General features: G+C 39.8%; 1 protein-coding gene across 1 annotated transcript; it reads left to right on the top strand.

Moving 5' to 3' along the window:
* Positions 1-822: 822 nt before the first annotated feature.
* Positions 823-2,534, top strand: LOC107807724 (UPF0481 protein At3g47200-like). Its single transcript, XM_016632164.2, has one exon. The coding sequence runs from the start codon at positions 857-859 to the stop codon at positions 2,357-2,359; it is 1,503 nt and encodes a 500-aa protein (XP_016487650.1). The 5' UTR covers positions 823-856; the 3' UTR covers positions 2,360-2,534.
* Positions 2,535-23,947: the final 21,413 nt, after the last annotated feature.

Raw genomic sequence — 23,947 nt, forward strand, 5'->3', positions numbered from 1 at the left:
AGCATATAATGAATTATTTTGACTAGCTTTTTGTGGGGATGGAACACATCTATATATATCTTTTAATTATTTATATCTTTCTTCAATTTTTATCCAATTTTACCTATTTAAAAATATTTACTGCAATTATATTATTTTATAAAATATTAAAAATTCGTTGAGACATATGTAAAACGTCTCGCCTTGCGCCCACACTTTTTAAAACACTGCTTTTAAGTTGTGAATCTGAATGGAATTGAGAGAGCTGATGAGGTTAATGAAGTGACGGAGAAAATATTGACAATGTGGGAACAGTGGCGGAGCTATGTACGGTGAAACAAGTTCAATTAAATCCCCTTTGTCGAAAAATTGCCTATATATGTATATAGATAATTCTTTTATGTATATACATAAAGAAAATTTTTAGTGTAGTTTTTTTTAATTTCCTTGTCAGAATTTATGGTTATCTGCACAGTGTGGGAGAGACGAAGTTGTTGAAGGACATATATAAATGGATTCTTTTACTGTATGAGAGTGCAATTAAGTAAGTAGTATCATACCAGGGAAAATGTGTTCCTCAAAAAAGACCAAGTTGTACAGTCTATGGCCTAAGAATATTTTAAAGTGCCAGGAATTAAAGTGAGAGCTGGAAGCTTGCTGTTTGGAATGATCAAAGATGGAAAATTCTTGCTCTTTTTCTCTCTTTTTGTTTTCCTGACTATTTGTAAAGAAAAAGCATGTGCAAATACCTGACTTGACAATGAAGAGAAATCACCTATCCTAAAGTAAAAGAAAGCCTTTATTCTTTCACTAGCCCTATAACTAAGTTTAAATGCATATGTTAGTGCTCAACAATTTTAAAATTTATAAAGAGAAGATGGATAAACAATCTGCTAAAGGAACTAAGGTTACTAGAGAAGAAGGTTGGAACGTCGGTAATGAAAAGTTTGCTGATATTAATCCAGAAGAATGGAGCATTACATTCCATCAAGAATCAAACTCAACTTCTCATGAAATCAGTGAAAATGAGAGAAAATGGCTATGTTCTGTGGAGAATTCCCCTGCCATTGGCTCTTCTGAGAAGCCAAAGATACAGATGGTCCCCAAAATGCATCGCGAGAATGAAGCAAACAGAAGGTGCTATGAGCCTCTTGTGGTCGCAATCGGTCCATTTCACCACGAAAAATCCAAGCTTCAACCTATGGAAAAGTACAAGGTATTACTGGCAAATCAGTTTGCTAAAGAAAGTAGCAAAGAAAAATCAGTATCTATTGATGTGCTTTACACAAGGGTCAAGGACATTGTGCCCAGTGCTAGGGACTGCTATGCTAAGGACTCAATTAAAGATTACAACGACGAGGAATTTGCAAAGATGATGTTCTTGGATGGCTGTTTCATTCTCCAATATATTCACTGCCTTGTCACAAGAAACTATAAGCAGCTGCAGATGAAGAGCCATGATATAGCTTTCATTCGTCGTGATCTTTTCTTACTTGAAAATCAGTTACCTTTTGAAGTCCTGCATGTGTTAATGAGCTGTAGGTTCAAGAAAGATGAAGGAATGGAGATGATTAAAACGTTCATCTCGAGTGCACATGCAAAGCCTCTTCAAAGCCATGGATTAATTCAAAATATCAAGTATTTATTTCTTGATTTCTTTGGCAAGATTTCTGAAAGAGAAAAGCCTTCCCTTACCCAAGAAGAAACCTCAAAAAATCAAATTCCTGCTCATCTCCTCGAGATATTAAGAGCACAACTCATAGACCCGAATGCTTTCTCAGAAGGCGGATGCTATCTAAGGGGTGAGTGGTGCTCGTATCGTTCAGCTAGGGAGCTGAGCAGAGCAGGAATCCATTTCGAGTGTGGAAAGAGACGTTGTCTTTCAGATATTAAGTTCAATTCATTCCGTTTCTCAGCTCTTTTAACACTTCCACCTATAACCATAGATGATTCAACCAAGTCGGAGCTATTAAACTTAGTTGCATACGAGGCATGCCCCGATACACCAGATGACTTTGGAGTTACATCTTATCTTTGCCTGATGGATTCACTAATTGATCATGCTGAAGATGTGAAGGAGCTGAGATCAAAAGGTATACTATTAAACTTTCTTGGAAGTGATCAAGAAGTAGCAAATCTCTTCAATGAGATAGCAACAGATTTGGTGCCAAATCCTCATGCCTTTATTGATGTGAAACACAAAATTGAGAATCATTACAATAACAAAGGAAAAGTATGGGTTGCTGAGTGGAAAAACACTCATTTTGATAGCCCATGGACTGTTGTTGCATTTATTGCAGCAATTTTTCTCATTCTTTTACAAGTAGCTGATACAGTTCTAGCAGCTTTCCAGGTCAAATTTGCAGAACCACCAAAATAATGTAGCTACGTACTAATCTAATAGGATTCAAAACCAACCAGCTCCTTTTTTTCCTGCAGAAAATAATAAATGTCATGTTTGTTGAATTCATCATTTCTACCTTACTGCTATGATGGTGATCGATCTTTGTACTCTTGTTTATGTATACAAAGTAGTACTAATTTGTTTTTGTATACTTTATTTGTGTAAGTTTACTACTTTGAAATTGAAGCATTTGAATGGTATTGGATCATAATTAAGACCTTCGAATGACAAAATAAAAAAATACTCCCTCTATTACTGTTATATGTGACACAATTACTATTTGGAGTGTAAAATTTTTTTTATTTGATTATTATTTTTTTGAATATTTTGAGTTAACAATTCTAACTGATAGTGTTTTTTATGTAGTTTTTAGATATATAAATTTTTGTTTTAAAAAACTTAAAGATTTTATATTTGAATTTTACACAAATAATTATCTCACATCCGAATCATATAACATAAAATGAAACAGATGGAGTAATAACTATTCATGATGTTTGATATACTCAAGACTACAAAAGGTTATTGCACCAATTAACAATATTAATCTTCCTAATTAATCGAGAATCAATCTCATTCTTATGAAGAGGTTGTTTAAGTGACTGATACTTTGGACTATGTACTTCTCAAAGATAACTAGATAAGGGACACTTACAAAAAGCAATGCTAGTTCTTCATTTCTTACAGTAAAACATCATGAGTTGTTTTATTTTTAAGTATAGAACAGAAAAAGATTTGCAGATAAGGCCTAAGGGAATATACGAGACTTGATACCATAGAAAACTCTTTGGGAAGTAAAATGCAAAAGATATCTAACATACGTACCATTTCACTCTAAGTATCCGAAAAGCCTATAAATTTAGGACTAACATTAGAGAAAAAGTATACTAAGAACAGTAAAAGTGAATATTATATTTAGGAATAATAACAATTTTTGTACCTCAACTATTAGTAAATTGTTGGTCCTTGTAATATTTGATTCGACATATTTAACCTTCAGTTTCTTAAAATGCATGTATATGATCCCTTTTATGTAGGAAATAAGTTACTCCTATTTAGACTAGCTTTTGAACTAGATTACCCTCAAATATAAAGTAACAACACCAACTTAATGCAAGCATAAGTAATTTAATGGTGAAATGGTTAGTAATATACTAAGCATATTTGTGAACATTCACAAGCAAATGGATCAAACGGAGCAGTATTAATCGAATTCACCGTTTCCCACCAAAACCTGTAACAATGATACCTAAATGTACTTTTATAAGATCACTTATAACTCTAACTTTGTGCTACTCCCTAGTATGCTTGTAACGATCAGGCATGAGTAGCTATGTATGATGTATTATAACTTATGTGAATCGTCGGTTTTGGTTTTCAGGTTATTCGAAATCGATTTGGAAGAAGGAATTTCATGATTTAAGCTTTAAGTTGGAAGAGTTGACCAAGTTTGACTTTTGATGAATTCGACCCCGGAACAGAGTTTTGATGGTTCCGTGAGGTCGGGATGGTGATTTTGGACTTGGGCGTATTCCCGGATGTCACGACCCAAAAATCCTAACCTGTCGTGATGGCGCCTATCATGGTACTAGGCCAACCGATATTTAAAAATATTTCCAACACTTTTAACAGAAAATGAATTAAAGCAGTTTGAGCAATAAAAGTTCTCATAAACAGGATGGAAACCCAAAACACAATGCGGAAGTTCCCAACTATCGGGGTGTCACAGAGTATATGAGCATTTATACATCACAAGTCTGGGAAATACTGTCTATGATAGTCTGAAACTAAATACAATGAGTGGAAAGATAGGGAAGGAGAGACAAGGTCTGCGAAACGCCAAGCAGCTACCTCGATAGTCTCCGAAAATCCAAACTCCACAACTCAGTAATCGCCGTGACCGGAAGCACCTGGATCTGCATACAAGGTGCAGGGTATAGCGTGAGTACAACCAACTCAGTAAGTAACAAGACTAAATATAGAACTAAAAGTAGTGACGAGATTCACGGTTATAGTTCAATTACAGTGATTTTAACATAGGAAGGTAGGCATGCTATCAAGTTCGACAAATTAGGTCAAAACAGTTACTTCGTGACAAGTTTAAGTAAAACAAAGTGTAATATCTTTCAGAAATTTCAAGACAGTGATACATGGAAGCTAAGTGCAACAATAATAAAATCAATTGCATCCTCTCAGGGCCACAGTCACTTAGCCCTCCCATTCACTCAGCACTCGGCAGTCGCACTCAGTAGACACGTGAGCTCACTGGGAGTGTGTACAGACTCCGGAGGGGGTCCTTCAAACCAAGCGCTATAATTCGCACAGACAACTCACATGTTGTACGAACAACATACATGATATAGTATAATATCTGGATCCGCACGGATAACTCACGTGCTATAGTATAAATATCTCACAATCAGGCCTTCGGCCTCACTCAATTATCAATCTCTCCAGTCTCTCGGGCTCTCAGTAATCATGAAAATCAGCCCCAACAGAAATGATATAATCTATCAACAAGGAACAATAGAGACTGAGATATAATATACAAGTAAAACTGCGACTTAGTACAAAACAATAATTTAGCAAATAATTCAACATGTACACGACCTCTATGGGTCCCTACAATGCCAACACATAGTCGAAAAATGATTTCTAACATGATTTGTGGTTCAATTTCTCTAATACATGGAGAATGTACGTATAACAACAGATTATTCAACTACACAGTTCCAAGAAATTTGACCAAATCTCAATTCATACGGTGCACGCCCACACGCGCGTCACCCAAATCCCTAAATCAAACTCTCCAAATCCCTAGCCTCAAACTCCCAAATTTACACCTTAAATACATACCAACTAGGTGGGAAAGTCAATGGGTAAGAAAGATTATTGATAAAAAATGAACACATGGAACTTACCTCAAGAAACCCCACAAAAATCCTCTAAAGAATCACCCAAACCGTGCTTGAAATGTTTGAAATAAAGCCAAAATTGCAAACCCTTGTTTTAATAATCTGCCTAGGCTTTCCGCTTCTGCGGACACTTAACCGCTTCTGCAGCGTTGCAGAAGTGACATCACACACGCATCTGCGGCTCATTCCGCTCCTGCGGTCCCTCACTCCGCTTCTGCGGACTCGCTTTTGCGGTCCCAGCTCATCTTCCCACTTCCACTTCTGCGGTCCTCCTGCCGCATTTGCGGTCATGCAGATGCAGAACTCCCTATTGCACCTCCGCGCCTTCCGCTTCCCGCAGGTGCGGAGCACACTCCTCTCCAATCTCGCACCTGCACAAGCCAGCCCACACCTGCGATCAAAGCACCGCAGGTGCGGTTACAGCAGCAAAGGTCCATCTTCAGCCATCACTCAACTTCAACTTTTGATCTGTTAATCATCCAGAATCAACCCGAGGCCCCCGAAACCTCAACCAAACATACCAACAAGTCCTAAGATCTCATACGAACTTAGTCGAGCCCTCAAATCACATCAAACAACTTCAAAAATAGGAATCACATCCCAATTCAAGCCTATTGAAACTAAGGAAATTCAACTTCTACAAACGACGCCGAAACCTATCAAAACACGTCCGATTGACCCCAAATTTTTCACACAAGTCACATTTGACATTACAGACCTATTCCAACTTCCGGAATCGAAATCCGACTCCGATATCAAGAGGTCCACAACCGGTCAAACATTTCAAAAATTTCAACTTTTACCATTTCAAGCCTAATTCCACTACGGACCTCCAAATCACAATTCGGATACGCTCTTCAGTCCAAAATAACCCAACGGAGCTAGAGGAACCATCGAAACTCCATTCTGGAGTCGTTTGCTCATAGATAAACATCCGGTCAATTATTTTAACTTAATCTTTTAACCTTGAGACTAAGTGTCTCATTTCATTCTGAAATCTCTCAGGACCCGAACCGACTACCCCAATAATCTCGCCCAAATCACACCTCTATTCGGGGTTTGAAGTGGTCGATTGCAATAATAATACCCAACAAGGAGTCGGGATCGAATTCACAAGGAGCGTAGATGGGATTAGGTATATATTCGGAATAAGTACGTGAAGTATCTAGATTGCACTTCCACAAACTATGTTTTGATTCTACTTTTAAAATAACGCTAAAGTTTGCAATTCTCAAATGTAAAGCTAGAGAATAATATTTTTGGTGTTGTTTTTCAAGTATGTAAAAGACCTAGGGCTGTAACTTCCACCTAGGTGTTTGCCTAACGAGTTGTGGGGTTTAGAGTAGGTTTTATTGGTCGGGGTGTATTATAGCAATCAACACATAATTACCCACTTAATACCTCTCGGTAATAAAGTGGTTTTGTCCAATTTGGCTTTCTCAAGTCCAAATGGGTAATGCACAAAACAGTTGATAGATGCTCAAGTCGGGTTTTACTATCTCTAGATTCAACCCTTTAGCTGAAACTATCAATTTCTTGAATTCATCCCAATTTCTTGTTAGCCAAGGTTTCCTAGACTAAGTCTCTCTTTCTCAAGTAGAGACTAAGTCAAATATGCTTGAATCAATATTTGCAATAATTAATTCTACAATTATAGCAAGAACTAGGCTAAATATTACACACCCAACCATAAACAAGCCCTAAATCAAACACACATTAGGCACCCACACTAGGGTTGGGCCACAACCCTAGCTAAAAATTTAGATACTCATATTGGGTAAAGAAGAAAATAAAGAAGAAAAGATGCTAAAATTCATATTGCAAGATTAAAAGATGAAAATCCAATATTAAATCACCAATATGAGCTAAGGTTGCCTAAAGAAGTAAGGAAAAATGGCTACAGTACTTTCAATATTCAAAACTTGCCCTAATTTCGTGAAAGTCGTCTATTTATACAAAGCTGAAATTTTCGGATAAAATTGCCCTTTCGGAGGATCTGCGGCCGCACAATTTTGTGTGCGGTCCCGACTTTACTGCAACTCTTGACAAGAGTGTTTCTGCGGCTGCACAATTCTGAACTGCGGCCGTACTTCTTGAATTCTGCGGACCGCACAATTCTGAGTGCGGCCGTATATCTTGAGTTCTGCGGGCCGTACAATTCTGGGTGTGGCCGCACATTTGATTTCTGTGGCCTCTCAATTATAGTGCGGTCCGCAGATCTTGATTGTCTTGAAATCTCAACTCTGTGAACCTTGACTTCTGCGGCCGCACAATTATTGTGTGGTCCGCACTTTGCATTGCAGCACTGTCAAATTTTCTTCTTGTTCTGCGGTCGCATACAGAATTCTGCGGTTCGCACTTTAGCCTTTTTCTTGATTTTTGTCCTTGTTCAAAATCACTCCTTCTTGAGTTGAATTTCATCACCTTGGCTCATTTTCCAATACTCTTGCAAGTAAGCATATTTCATCAGTATTCGGGAATACATTTAAGCATTTTTGAACTAAAATGAAAGTCAAAAGGCGCAAATAAGTAGTCAAAATCCCCACTTATCAACTCCTCCATACTTAAGCTTTTGCTTGTCCTCAAGCAAATAAGGTAATTCCCACCTCCACAAGAAAAGAGTTATTCCAGCTAAGCTAAGGTGAATCAAACACACATCAATTGGGACCAACAATTACCCACACACTCATGAATCATCAACAAGGTAATGTTTTGAAAGTTAAAGCACAAATAGCTCTAATGTGACACTTGAGCATCAAGAGTTGACTTTACTCATCAAGAAAGTTTGCACTTTTATGTAGGTCACTGTGGATCCCATACTCCTCCTCCTATACTCTCTGTTAGCTCATCTCACTTAAGAATGTAACACTCAATTCAATGATTTGTGAAAAGTTCGCTCATCACTCTCAAAAGAATGTCACAAGTACGACTCTAAGTACCATATGCTTGTCCCTCATCTAAATCACCACTAATGTAAGCTCACTCGGCTTGAAATCACATAGGGCTTTTTCGGCATGTAATGAAAACTTTTGGACTAAGGTAGGAAATGTTGGAATAGATCAGGTTCATCTTTCCTTAAGCACTCCATTTTCTCTTTTTGGCTCATGCTTTGCCGACTCTTTGAGTCACTTTCTTTTTCCTTAGGGGAACTAGAGAGAACATCACTCTTTCTTGGTCATGATGTTCATTTTTCTCCTTCTTTGTTTTCTCCATGCTTTGCACTTTTGCTTTTATTTGAATCCCTTCAACTCTTCAATTTATTCACTTTATTTTTATGTTTTTCTTTTGTTCTTTCTTTCTTTTTCTTTGCCTTTCCTTTTCTTTATTTCTTTTCTCTTTTTTGTACCTTGATACCACTTTCAAACTCCTCGTTTCTCCCCCAAACTTATGTTTTCGCCAATTGCTTATCATGAGTGTTAAGGAAAGCTCGGGTGCCAAGAGAGGTTCACTATAAAATGGGTAAAGGCTTGTAACAAGGTTATCAAATGAGAAAGGCTTTAGGCTCAAAAGGATTTACTAGGGATAACATCATTGGTGGGCCATGAAAATTTTCAAAACGGGTCAAGGAGAGCCTACAATCACTTCTCAAGCCAAGCAAAACTTAGAATTTCGCCTAGAAATACATTCGGGGCAAGTTCTAGACCATCCGCATGGGTACTTGGACTTGTAACAAAATATCTCACCTCTCACACAGCTGGATTGTTAAAGAGCATAGAGGCGAGGGCCCACAACAACCGTATTCAAGTTTGAAAATCGCTAATGGTTCAACTAAACCATTCGATAATTGCCTAAGTCAACACAAGAGTCAGAAGATCACTAACTAGAGCCATTTCTTTCCAAGAACTTGTTTTCAACTATAAGCGTGTAGTTAAGTGTGTTGGTACCAAGTGAAGCATACTTGACCCTTTTATTCATTATTACTACTATTTTTACCTAATCATCAAAAACAGACTCAATCCCTTAAGAAGGTTGTCACGCCATCCATCGTTGGGAAGAGCGACCCGCTTAACACAAAAAACCACATTTGGAAAGAACTGTGGCATTAAGAAAATCAAAGGCTTATTGATCACTCAAACATAAAAAGATGCTACCAAATCAACAAGAAGCTATTAAAGTAAATAAAAAGCTAAACTACTAAGAAACAAAATAAAGAAGCTATGAAGTAACTACTGAAAGCAAAAACGAATATACAAGCCGAGAATGAGAAAGAGAATATATACATTAATAGAGAGGATAAATGAATATACAAGCCAAGAATGAGAAAGAGAATATATACATCAATAGAGAGGGAGATACATAATGAAAAAGAAAATAAAGATAGTAGTATAGTTATTACAGGCCAATGTCATATCAAATTAAAATGGACCACCCCCTGAATAAGAATAAGAATTGTTCTCAATGCTTAACAAAAATCAAAATAAGGGAGGGAAGAGAGTAAAGAGAACTCCCTATGTGGTCTCAATGTGAGTGGCAGCATCACCACCCTCAGGCTGCTCCAACTGGATCTCATCATCCTCTGCTTGGGGAGTAACGGGGTTGGTGAACATCTGAAGCACCTCCTCAATAGTATAGATTGCAAGGTCTGGCTCGTCAGACTGGCCAGGTGGTGCCACTGGTGCTGATGGTGCTGCTGGGTCTGCTGGTACTGATGGATCTGTCTCCATCAATAAGTCAAATGGGAGATCACTAGCTGCTGCTATCTTGATCACCTCTTTTCTCAACTTATCCACTGATTTTGTTGAGGTTTGTGATTTCCTCATCTTCTTCACTTGTTTACCCAACTCCTCAATAGCTCCCCCATGTGCCACTAATGTATCCATGATGGTCTTATGATTGTCCAAGATCTTTTTAAATGTTTCCTCCACTGACGGAGGAACCTGTGGTGCTGCTGGGGTAGAAGACTGAGCTGCAACGATACTGGATATGTCAGACAGCTTTGCAGTAGCTGTCTACATCCAGTTGTTGAGACTCGCCAATGTCTGGGAGACTCGCAGTGCAGTGAGTGGATATGTGGAGGAGGAAGGCACTGATACTGATGTTAATGGTCTAGAAGATGGAGGTGGGGGCATGGAAGTTGGCTCGGTGGAAGGCCCGGCTACTGTGGAAGGCACGGAAGCTGCAGAAGGCATAACAGCAGAATCTGCAACTACCACCGATGGATCATCAGACTGGCCTACGGTAGTAGTCGACTTACCCTTATTTTTCGGGTTCCTTGGGTCCTTCAGAGAGTACCAAGAGAAGGTCTGCTTAGCCCTTACCTTCGTATCAAATCTCTTGGGCTCCACCCCCGTATCCGTGAGATACTCCGTGATAGTGTTGGGATATGGATTGGAGCTTTTGACCTGCCTGCCAACCAGAGACATGTTGGCCGACATGATGGCACCCACATTAATTGGGTACCCGGTCATGATAGATGCCACTAAGACTGCCCGAGGGATTGGAAGATTGTTTTCATTCCGGCTAGGGTCTATGAGACTGCATACAAATGTTTGCCACCCTTTTGCTTCAAAGTTGAGGGTGTTCCGCAGAATAGGAACCCCTGCTGTAATCCATGGTGGTGGTGGTCCTGGAGCTGCTAGTATCTCAGCTAAATACTGCACCGGCTCCATATCCTCGAGCACTAAATAAGTGTTCAGGGTGGTCTAATCAAATCGTACTTTTGAATATTTTGAGTTAACAATTCTAACTGATAGTGTTTTTTATATAGTTTTTAGATATATAAATTTTTGTTTTAACAAACTTAAAGATTTTATATTTGAATTTAACACAAACAATTATCTCACATCCGAATCATATAACATAAAATTAAACAGATGGAGTAATAACTATTCCTGATGTTTGATATACTCAAGACTACAAAAGGCTATTGCACCAATTGACAATATTAATCTTCCTAATTAATCGAGAACCAATCTCATTCTTATGAAGAGGTTGTTTAAGTGACTGATACTTTGGACTATGTACTTCTCAAAGATAACTAGATAAGGGACACTTACAAAAAGCAATGCTAGTTCTTCATTTCTTACAGTAAAACATCATGAGTTGTTTTATTTTTAAGTATAGAACAGAAAAAGATTTGCAGATAAGGCCTAAGGGAATATACGAGACTTGATACCATAGAAAACTCTTTGGGTAGTAAAATGCAAAAGATATCTAACATACGTACCATTTCACTCTAAGTATCCGAAAAGCCTATAAATTTAGGACTAACATTAGAGAAAAAGTATACTAAGAACAGTAAAAGTGAATATTATATTTAGGAATAATAACAATTTTTGTACCTCAACTATTAGTAAATTGTTGGTCCTTGTAATATTTGATTCGACATATTTAACCTTCAGTTTCTTAAAATGCATGTATATGATCCCTTTTATGTAGGAAATAAGTTACTCCTATTTAGACTAGCTTTTGAACTAGATTACCCTCAAATATAAAGTAACAACACCAACTTAATGCAAGCATAAGTAATTTAATGGTGAAATGGTTAGTAATATACTAAGCATATTTGTGAACATTCACAAGCAAATGGATCAAACGGAGCAGTATTAATCGAATTCACCGTTTCCCACCAAAACCTGTAACAATGATACCTAAATGTACTTTTATAAGATCACTTATAACTCTAACTTTGTGCTACTCCCTAGTATGCTTGTAACGATCATGCTTGAGTAGCTATATATGATGTATTATAACTTATGTGAATCGTCGGTTTTGGTTTTCAGGTTATTCGAAATCGATTTGGAAGAAGGAATTTCATGATTTAAGCTTTAAGTTGGAAGAGTTGACCAAGTTTGACTTTTGATGAATTCGACCCCGGAACAGAGTTTTGATGGTTCCGTGAGGTCGGGATGGTAATTTTGGACTTGGGCGTATTCCCGGATGTCACGACCCAAAAATTCTAACCTGTCGTGATGGCGCCTATCATGGTACTAGGCAAGCTGACATTTAAAAATATTTCCAACACTTTTAACAGAAAATGAATTAAAGCAGTTTGAGCAATAAAAGTTCTCATAAACAGGATGGAAACCCAAAACACAATGCGGAAGTTCCCAACTATCGGGGTGTCACAGAGTATATGAGCATTTATACATCACAAGTCTGGAAAATACTGTCTATGATAGTCTGAAACTAAATACAATGAGTGGAAAGATAGGGAAGGAGAGACAAGGTCTGCGAAACGCCAAGCAGCTACCTCGATAGTCTCCGAAAATCCAAACTCCACAACTCAGTAATCGCCGTGACCGGAAGCACCTGGATCTGCACACAAGGTGCAGGGTGTAGCGTGAGTACAACCAACTCAGTAAGTAACAAGACTAAATAATGAACTAAAAGTAGTGACGACATTCATGGTTATAGTTCAATTACAGTGATTTTAACATAGGAAGGTAGGCATGCTATCAAGTTCGACAAATTAGGTCAAAACAGTTACTTCGTGACAAGTTTAAGTAAAACAAAGTGTAATATCTTTCAGAAATTTCAAGACAGTGATACATGGAAGCTAAGTGCAACAATAATGAAATCAATTGCATCCTCTCAGGGCCACAGTCACTTAGCCCTCCCATTCACTCAGCACTCGGCAGTCGCACTCAGTAGACACGTGAGCTCACTGGGAGTGTGTACAGACTCCGGAGGGGGTCCTTCAAACCAAGCGCTATAATTCGCACAGACAACTCACATGTTGTACGAACAACATACATGATATAGTATAATATCTGGATCCGCACGGATAACTCACGTGCTATAGTATAAATATCTCACAATCAGGTTTTCGGCCTCACTCAATCATCAATCTCTCCAGTCTCTCGGGCTCTCAGTAATCATGAAAATCAGCCCCAACAGAAATGATATAATCTATCAATAAGGAACAATAGAGACTGAGATATAATATACAAGTAAAACTGTGACTTAGTACAAAACAATAATTTAGCAAATAATTCAACATGTACACGACCTCTATGGGTCCCTACAATGCCAACACATAGTCGAAAAATGATTTCTAACATGATTTGTGGTTCAATTTCTCTAATACATGGAGAATGTACGTATAACAACAGATTATTCAACTACACAGTTCCAAGAAATTTGACCAAGTCTCAATTCATACGGTGCACGCCCACACGCGCGTCACCCAAATCCCTAAATCAAACTCTCCAAATCCCTAGCCTCAAACTCCCAAATTTACACCTTAAATACATACCAACTAGGTGGGAAAGTCAATGGGTAAGAAAGATTATTGATAAAAAATGAACACAGGGAACTTACCTCAAGAAACCCCACAAAAATCCTCTAAAGAATCACCCAAACCGTGCTTGAAATGTTTGAAATAAAGCCAAAATTGCAAACCCTTGTTTTAATAATCTGCCTAGGCTTTCCGCTTCTGCGGACACTTAACCGCTTCTGCAGCGTTGCAGAAGTGACATCACACACGCATCTGCGGCTCATTCCGCTCCTGCGGTCCCTCACTCCGCTTCTGCGGACTCGCTTTTGCGGTCCCAGCTCATCTTCCCACTTTCACTTCCACTACGGACCTCCAAATCACAATTCGGATACGCTCTTCAGTCCAAAATCACCCAACGGAGCTAGAGGAACCATCGAAACTCCATTCTGGAGTCGTTTGCTCAAAGATAAACATCCGGTCAATTATTTCAACTTAAGCTTTTAACCTTGAGACTAAGTGTCTCATTTCATTTTGAAATCTATCAGGACCCAAACCGACTACCCCGATAATCTCGCCCAAATCACACCTCTATTCGGGGTTTGAAGTGGTCGATTGCAATAATAATACCCAACAAGGAGTTGAGATCGAATTCACAAGGAGCGTAGATGGGATTAGGTATATATTCGGAATAAGTACGTGAAGTATCTAGATTGCACTTCCACAAACTGTGTTTTGATTCTAGTTCTAAAATAACGCTAAGGTTTGCAATTCTCAAATGTAAAGCTAGAGAATAATATTTTTGGTGTTGTTTTTCAAGTATGTAAAAGACCTAGGGCTGTAACTTCCACCTAGGTTTTGCCTAACGAGTTGTGGGGTTTAGAGTGGGTTTTGTTGGTCGGGGTGTATTATAGCAATCAACACATAATTACCCACTAAATACCTCTCGGTAATAAAGTGGTTTTGTCCAATTTGTCTTTCTCAAGTCCAAATGGGTAATGCACAAAACAGTTGATAGATGCTCAAGTCGGGTTTTACTATCTCTAGATTCAACCCTTTAACTAAAACTATCAATTTCGTGAATTCATCCCAATTTCTTATTAGCCAAGGTTTTCTAGACTAAGTCTCTCTTTCTCAAGTAGAGACTAAGTCAAATATGCTTGAATCAATATTTGCAATAATTAATTCTACAATTATAGCAAGAACTAGGCTAAATATTACACACCCAACCATAAACAAGCCCTAAATCAAACACACATTAGGCACCCACACTAGGGTTGGGCCACAACCCTAGCTAAAATTTTAGATACTCATATTGGGTAAAGAAGAAAATAAAGAAGAAAAGATGCTAAAATTCATATTACAAGATTAAAAGATAAAAATCCAATGTTAAATCACCAATATGAGCTAAGGTTGCCTAAAGAAGTAAGGAAAAATGGCTACAGTACTTTCAATATTCAAAACTTGCCCTAATTTCGTGAAAGTCGTCTATTTATACAAAGCTGAAATTTTCGGATAAAATTGCCCTTTCGGAGGATCTGCGGCCGCACAATTTTGTGTGCGGTCCCGACTTTACTGCAACTCTTGACAAGAGTGTTTCTGCGGCTGCACAATTCTGAACTGCGGCCGTACTTCTTGAATTCTGCGGACCGCACAATTCTGAGTGCGGCCGCATGTCTTGAGTTCTGCAGGCCGTACAATTCTGGGTGCGGCCGCACATTTGATTTCTGTGGCCTCTCAATTATCGCGGTCCGTAGATCTTGATTGTCTTGAAATCCCAACTCTCTGAACCTTGACTTCTGCGGCCGCCCAATTATTGTGTGCTCCGCACTTTGCATTGCAGCACTGTCAAATTTTCTTCTTTTTCTGCGGCCGCATACAAAATTCTGCGGTCCGCACTTTAGCCTTTTTGCTTGATTTTTGTCCTTGTTCAAAATCACTCCTTCTTGAGTTGAATTTCATTACCTTGGCTCATTTTCCAATACTCTTGCAAGTAAGCATATTTCATCAGTATTCGGGAATACATTTAAGCATTTTTGAACTAAAATGAAAGTCAAAAGGCGCAAATAAGTAGTTAAAATCCCCACTTATCAACTCCTCCATACTTAAGCTTTTGCTTGTCCTCAAGCAAATAAGGTAATTCCCACCTCCACAAGAAAAGAGTTGTTCCAGCTAAGCTAAGGTGAATCAAACATACATCAATTGGGACCAACAATTACCCACACACTCATGAATCATCAACAAGGCAATGTTTTGAAAGTTAAAGCACAAATAGCTCTAATGTGACACTTGAGCATCAAGAGTTGACTTTACTCATCAAGGAAGTTTGCACTTTTATGTAGGTCACTGTTGATCCCATACTCCTTCTCCTATACTCTCTGTTAGCTCATCTCACTTAAGAATGTAGTACTCAATTCAATGATTTGTGAAAAGTTCGTTCATCACTCTCAAAAGAATGTCACAAGTACAACTCTAAGTACCATATGCTTGTCCCTTATCTAAATCACCACTAATGTAAGCTCACTCGGCTTGAAATCACATATGGCTTTTTCGGCATGTAATGAAGACTTTTGGACTAAGGTAGGAAATGTTGGAATAGATCAGGTTCATCTTTCCTTAAGCACTCTATTTTCTCTTTTTAGCTCCTGCTTTGCCAAAGGAAAAAGAAAGAAGATCACTCTTTCTTGGTCATGATGTTCATTTTTATCCTTCTTTGTTTTCTCCATGCTTTGCACTTTTGCTTTTATTTGAATCCCTTCAACTCTTTAATTTATTCACTTTATTTTTATGTTTTTCTTTTGTTCTTTCTTTCTTTTTCTTTGCCTTTCCTTTTCTTTATTTCTTTTCTCTTTTTTCTACCTTGATACCACTTTCAAACTCGTCATTTCTCCCCCAAACTTATGTTTTCGCCAATTGCTTATCATGAGTGTTAAGGAAAGCTCGGGTGCCAAGAGAGGTTCACTATAAAATGGGTAAAGGCTTGTAACAAGGTTATCAAATGAGAAAGGCTTTAGGCTCAAAAGGATTTACTAGGGATAACATCATTGGTGGGCCATGAAAATTTTCAAAACGGGTCAAGGAGAGCCTACAATCACTTCTCAAGCCAAGCAAAACTTAGAATTTCGCCTAGAAACACATTCGGGACAAGTTCTAGACCATCCGCATGGGTACTTAGACTTGTAACAAAATATCTCTCCTCTCACACAGCTGGATTGTTAAAGAGGATAGAGGCGAGGGCCCACAACAACCGTATTCAAGTTTGAAAATCGCTAATGGTTCAACTAAACCATTCAATGATTGCCTAAGTCAACACAATAGTCACAAGGTCAATAACTAGAGCCATTTCTTTCCAAGAACTTGTTTTCAACTATAAGCGTGTAGTTAAGTGTGTTGGTACCAAGTGAAGCATACGTGACCCTTTTATTCATTATTACTACTATTTTTACCTAATCATCAAAAACAGACTCAATCCCTTAAGAAGGTTGTCACGCCATCCATCGTTAGGAAGAGCGACCCCGTTAACACAAAAACCACATTTGGAAAGAACCGTGGCATTAAGAAAACCAAAGGCTTATTGATCACTTAAACATAAAAAGAAGCTACCAAATCAACAAGAAGCTATTAAAGTAAATAAAAAGCTAAACTACTAAGAAACAAAATAAAGAAGCTATGAAGTAAGTACTGAAAGCAAAAACGAATATACAAGCCGAGAATGAGAAAGAGAATATATACATTAATAGAGAGGATAAATGAATATACAAGCCGAGAATGAGAAAGAGAATATATACATCAATAGAGAGGGAGATACATAATGAAAAAGAAAATAAAGATAGTAGTATAGTTATTACAGGCCAATGTCATATCAAATTAAAATGGACCACCCCCTGAATAAAAATAAGCATTGTCCTCAATGCTTAACAAAAATCAAAATAAGGGAGGGAGGAGAGTAAAGAGAACTCCCTATGTGGTCTCAATGTGAGTGGCAGCATCACCACCCTCAGGCTGCTCCAACTGGATCTCATCATCCTCTGCTTGGGGAGTAACGAGGTTGGTGAACATCTGAAGCACCTCCTCAGTAGTATAGACTGCAAGGTCTGGCTCATCAGACTGGCCAGGTGGTGCCACTGGTGCTGATGGTGCTGCTGGGTCTGCTGGTACTGATGGATATGTCTCCATCAATAAGTCAAATGGGAGATCACTAGCTGCTGCTATCTTGATCACCTCTTTTCTCAACTTATCCGCTGATTTTCTTGAGGTTTGTGATTTCCTCATCTTCTTCACTTGTTTACCCTACTCCTCAATAGCTCCCCCATGTGCCACCAATGTATCCATGATGGTCTTATGATTGTTCAAGATCTTTTTAAATATTTCCTCCACTGATGAAGGAACCTATGGTGCTGCTGGAGTAGAAGACTGAGCTGCAATGATACTAGATATGTCAGACAGCTTTGCAGTAGCTATCTATATCCAGTTGTTGAGACTCGCCAATGTCTGGGAGACTCGCAGTGCAGTGAGTGGATATGTGGAGGAGGAAGGCACTGATACTGATGTTGATGGTCTAGAAGATGGAGGTGGGGGCATGGCAGCTGGCTCGGTGGAAGGCCCGGCTACTGTGGAAGGCACGGAAGCTGCAGAAGGCATAGCAGCAGAATCTGCAACTACCACCGATGGATCATCAGACTGGCCTACGGTAGTAGTCGACTTACCCTTTTTTTTCGGGTTCCTTGGGTCCTTCAGAGAGTGCCAAGAGAAGGTCTGCTTAGCCCTTACCTTCGTATCAAATCTCTTGGGCTCCACCCCCGTATCCGTGAGATACTCTGTGATTGTGTTGGGATATGGATTGAAGCTTTTGCCCTGCCTGCCAACCAGAGACATGTTGGCCGACATGATGGCACCCACATTAATTGGGTACCCGGCCATGATAGATGCCACTAAGACTGCCCGGGGGATTGGAAGATTGTTTTCATTCCGGCTAGGGTCTGTGAGACTGCATACAAATGTTTGCCACCCTTTTGCTTCAAAGTTGAGGGTGTTCCGCAGAATAGGAACCCCTACGGTGATCCATGTTGGTGGTGGTCCTGGAGCTGCTAGTATTTCAGCTAGCCAAGGGAAAGCTGCATCACCCATTGCGAACTTCTCTAAATACTGCACCGGCTCCATATCCTCGAGCCCTAAATAAGTGTTCAGGGTGGTCTAATCAAATAGTACTTTTAAGTTCCGCACCTTAGTCTCCTTTTTAATGTGCGCCACATTGCCGTAGTGCTTCTTAGCATCCAATATGCTTTTCGTGAACCATTTCCACCCTTTTCTTTTCCAAAATTGTCTTAACATATTCGGGTTATATCTATCCAGATCTTTCAACACAAACTGCCGCTCAAGAGTGAGGATCTCTGCTGCCGCCACTTTTGGAACCTGTTGAATGGAGTCAGGCTCAAAAACCTATCTTCCCAAACTTCCTTCTTCTTTGACCTTTCCAGGCCTGCAACTCTGGTATTCCCCCCCGACCGTTATTCGGAATACCAGCATCATCATCAATTGTGACTAGTGCGGCGGGGGCCTGAGTAGATGAGGGCTCCGTAGCCTGACTGTTCCCTTCCGATCCCTCAGAAGTACTCTCAGAAGAGGTATAATCATCTTTTAGTTGGAATCTGTCCTGGGGCAGCTGTGGCTGTGATGGCACAACATGCTGTCTTTGCACTGAGTCGCCCTCCGATGCTTCCCTACTGTTGCCTTCTTACTAATCATTTTTTGCACGGCGAGTGGTAGGGTACCCCTGCCTCGGCCTCGGGAGGGTTTACCCCTCCCTTTGGAAGTATCACCACGTCCTCTTGATCTAACAATTTTCTGCAATACATAGTAACATGAGTCAGTTAAAGTTCAAACACAAACTATAAAACAGTTGTAGATAAAACAGTGGGCAAGAGGTGAAAGTATGGTCCGCACAATTATGAGTGCGGCTGTAGACTGCCTTGTGCAGACCGCACAATTGTGAGTGCGGTCGCACAATTCCAGGCTCAGTAATAACAGTTCTCTGAAGTTTGGATCTGCAGTCGCACAAAATTTTCTGCCGTCGCAGATCATTTTCTGTGGACCGCACAATTTTGAGTGTGGTCCGCATATTGAATGCACAGACTTGCCCTAAAAACTAAGGATTGGCGGATCGCACAATTTCATGTGTGGCTGCAGAATTCAAAATTAGACGACACTGAACTTAGAGTTTCTAATTCACGCATAATTTAGAAATGGTAGTAGCAATCTAGACAGGATACACAGTTTACCCATCCCCAAATAGCAAATAGGAAGTTACCCACACAAATTTAAGCTCACATGATGATGAATTTGACATTAGGCCTATAAATAACTAAACTAATTATGAACAAAATTAAGAAAATTGAAAAATTTAAAGATGAATTGAACATACCGATAATGTAGTGATGCTAAGGAAGAATCAAAGATGATGAAATGAGTGTTAGTTGCGTGAATCAATTGAGTTTACTGTGTTAGCCTTTGTGTTAATTGTTCAGAGTTCATAAAGTCTCAACAATAGTGAGAAGGCTACTATTTATAGTTGACCGGTTAGGGCAAAAAGTCAAGAGATGATTGCGGCCGCACAATTTTATGTGCGGTCCGCACTCCTTTACCTGTTACAAATTACCCTTTTGATGATCTGCGGTCTGCACATTTTTGAGTGCAGCCGCAGATATTTGTGCGGACCGCACCTTTCCTTGTGTGGCCGCACTTTGGCCATTTCTCTGACATGCACAACTTCAGAGAGTTTGCAATTTCTGATCTCCAGTTGTGCGGCCGCAACAAGAATTGTGCGGCCGCAAACTCCTTTCTGCTGTGGCATGCAAGATTGTGCGGTCCGCACAATAAATGTGAGGTCTGCACTTTTTCAACTTTTAGCCAATTTTTCAAGCACAATTCCTGCAAAGGACACTCAGTCTTGCAATTCACTTCAAAACCAGTTAGCACAAAACAAAACCTATCTAAAAAGAAGAAAAAGAAGAATAAAAAGAAACATGGGTTGACTCCCAAGAAGTGCCTGATTTAACATCGCAGCACGACGCAGGATATCATCAATCACTTGAAACGAATTAATGTTACGACGTGGCCATCATCAACTTTTCCAAGATAATGCTTCACCCGGTGACCATTGACTCTAAACACTTCATCATTTTTATTCTTCAAGTCTAATGCACCAAAGGGTGTCACACTCACAACTTCAAACGGGCCACTCCATTTAGACTTTAACTTTTCCGAAAACATCCGTAACCGAGAATTGAACAATAACACAAGATCACCTTCTTTGAACTCCTTGTTCCGAATATACTTGTCATGGAGGTACTTCATCTTCTCCTTGTATAAGGAAGAACTTGTATAAGCATGGTAACAGAATTCATCAAGTTCATTCAATTGTGTCACCCTTAAGTTGGCGGCGACATCCCACTCAAGATTTAGCTTCTTCAATGCCTACATAGCCTTGTGCTCAAGTTTCACCGGAAGGTGACAAGCTTTCCTGAACACCAACCGGTATGGAGACATCCCAACCGGTATGGAGACATCCCAATCGGTGTTTTGTAAGCCGTCCTATAGGCCTATAGAGCTTCATCAAGTTTCTTTATCTGTTCGGTTGGCATTCAATGTCTTTGACAAAATACTCTTGATCTCCCGGTTGGAGACTTCCACTTGTTCGCTTTCTTGGGGGTGATAGGGGGCCGTGACATTGTGAGTGACACCATACTTGGTGAGTAAGGTATCAAAAGCTTTGTTGCAAAAGTGCGATCCACCATCACTTATAATGGCCCTTGGAGTACCAAACCTTATGAAGATGTTCTTTTTCAAAATGCCACCACACTTCTAGCTTCGTTGTTGGGTAGAGCAACGGCCTCAAACCATTTTGACACATAATCCACAGCTACCAAAATGTAGGTATTCCCATAAGAGCTTCCGAACGGTCCCATGAAATCAATGCCCCACACATCAAAAATGTCAATTTCCAAGATGGTGGTGAGGGGCATCTCATTTATTTTAGAAATCCCACCGGCCCTTTGACATTCATCACAACGCTTGACGAGATCACTAGCGTCCTTGTAGAGGGTAGGCCAATAGAATCCATAACTTAACACTTTTGCCATCGTTCTCGCTCCACCATGGTGACCACCATATGATGAAGAGTGGCAAGCCTCAAGAATTTCCACTTGCTCTTCCTTCGGCACACATCGCCGAATCACACCATCAATACAAATACGGAAGAGATACGGTTCATCCCAATACTAGTCAAGGCAATCCCGTTTGAGCTTCTTTCTTTGATTTGAAGAGAACTCATTCGGTAAAATACCACTTATAAGATAATTTGCTAAGTCAGCGAACCATGGCATCTCGGCCATTTAAATGGCTAGAAGCTGCTCGTCGGGGAAGGATTCATTAATCTCAAGGCCATCATATGGCCTCCCCTCCTCTTCCAAGCAAGACAAGTGGTCTGTCACTTGGTTTTCACTGCCTTTGCGGTCTTGGATTTCTAGATCAAACTCTTGCAATAAAAGCACCCACCTCATTAACCTCACCTTTGAATCCTTTTTGCTCATTACGTACTGAAGCGCCGTATGATCGGTGTAGAAAATCACCTTTGTACCCATCAAGTATGGGCAGAACTTCTCCATAACAAAGACAATAGCAAGGAGCTCTTTTTCGGCCACCGTGTAATTGACTTGAGCATCGTTCATGGTCTTACTAGCATAGTAGACCAGATGGAAAATTTTATTGATGCGTTGCCCCAAAATTGCTCCGACCGCCACATCACTTGCGTCACACATGAGCTCAAAAGACAAGCTCCAATCCGGTACGGCGATAATAGGAGTAGTAGTCAATTTGAACTTTTGAGCAATTCGAATGCCTTCATGCAATCCTCGTTGAAATGGAATTTGGCATCCTTCTCCAAAAGCTTACACAAGGGGTTCACCACTTTGGAAAAATCCTTGATGAAATGACAATAGAACCCCGCATGACCCAAGATGCTCCTCACTCCCTTCACAGATGTAGGGGTGGGAGTTTAGAAATTACCTCTATTTTGGCCTTGTCGACCTCAATACCATACTTTGAAATTTTGTGGCCGAGGACAATGCCTTCCTCGACCATGAAGTGGCATTTCTCCCAATTCAATACTAAGTTTGTCTCCTCACATCTTGCCAAGACCTTATCCAAGTTTTTAAAACAATCATCAAAGGGATTCCCAACCACAGAAAAATCATCCATGAAGACCTCAAGAATATCCTCCACCGTGTCAGTGAAGATAGCCATCATACGCCGTTGAAAAGTCGCTGGTGCATTGCATAACCCAAATGGTATCCGCGAGAATGCGAAAGTACCATAGGGACATGTGAAAGTAGTCTTCTCTTGGTCCTATGGAGCAATAAGAATTTGATTGTAGCCGGAATATCCATCAAGAAAATAATAGAAAGCACGACCGGCCAACCTATCAAGCATTTGATCAAGGAAGGGAAGTGGGAAATGATCTTTCCTTGTGACTTTGTTGAGCTTGTGATAGTCCATACACACTCTCCACCCAGTCACTGTTCTTGTAGGAATCAACCCGTTCTTGTCATTGGTGACCACAGTTATGCCCCCTTTCTTTGGGACACATTGCACCAGAGAGGTCCACGAGCTATCGAAAATAGGGTAAACAACCCCGGCATCCAACCACTTTACGATCTCCTTCTTCAACACCTTTTGCGTTGCTTCATTTAGTGTTCTTTGATGTTCAACGGAGGGTTTGGCATCCTCCTCCAAAATAATCTTGTGCATGCAAAAGGCGGGGCTTATACCCAAATATCCGCCAATGTCCATCCAATAGCTTTCTTCCTCTTTTTTAGCACCGCCAAAGTAGAGTCTACATGCACGTTAGTCAAACAAGTGGAAAGAATAATCGGTAAAGTAGAATACGAGCCAAGAAATTCATACCTGAGATGTGGAGGCAATGGCTTTAACTCCAAAGTGGGAGGCTCCTCTATTGAGGGCTTTGTTGGAGGAGTCTTTCGGTTTTCAAGATCTAAGGACAGTTTGCAGGGTTTATAAGTGTACGACCCCATTCCTTGCAATGCATTCACACATTCCACATAGCCATCCTTCTTATCATCATCATGATTAAGAAATACGGCTTCCAAAGTATCATCAACATTCATCATGGCACTAGCATTATCAACAATCACCTCGGTCACTAAGTCCACAAACAAACAAACTCCATTGCTATTCGGTTGCCTCAAAGATTTGTACACATGGAAAACCACCTTTTCATCACCCACCCGGAAGGTTAGCTCGCCCGCTTACACATCAACAAGTGCCTTCCCTGTATCAAGGAAAGGTCTACCCAAAATAATAGGCACCTCATTGTCCACTTCACAATCAAGTATCACAAAGTCCGCCGGGAGGATGAACTTATCAACTCGAACCAATACATCATCTATAATACCCAATGGTCTCTTCAAAGTATGATCC

Source organism: Nicotiana tabacum, chromosome 15 (genome assembly GCF_000715075.1).
Source record: "Nicotiana tabacum cultivar K326 chromosome 15, ASM71507v2, whole genome shotgun sequence".
NCBI classification, from domain to species: domain Eukaryota; kingdom Viridiplantae; phylum Streptophyta; class Magnoliopsida; order Solanales; family Solanaceae; genus Nicotiana; species Nicotiana tabacum.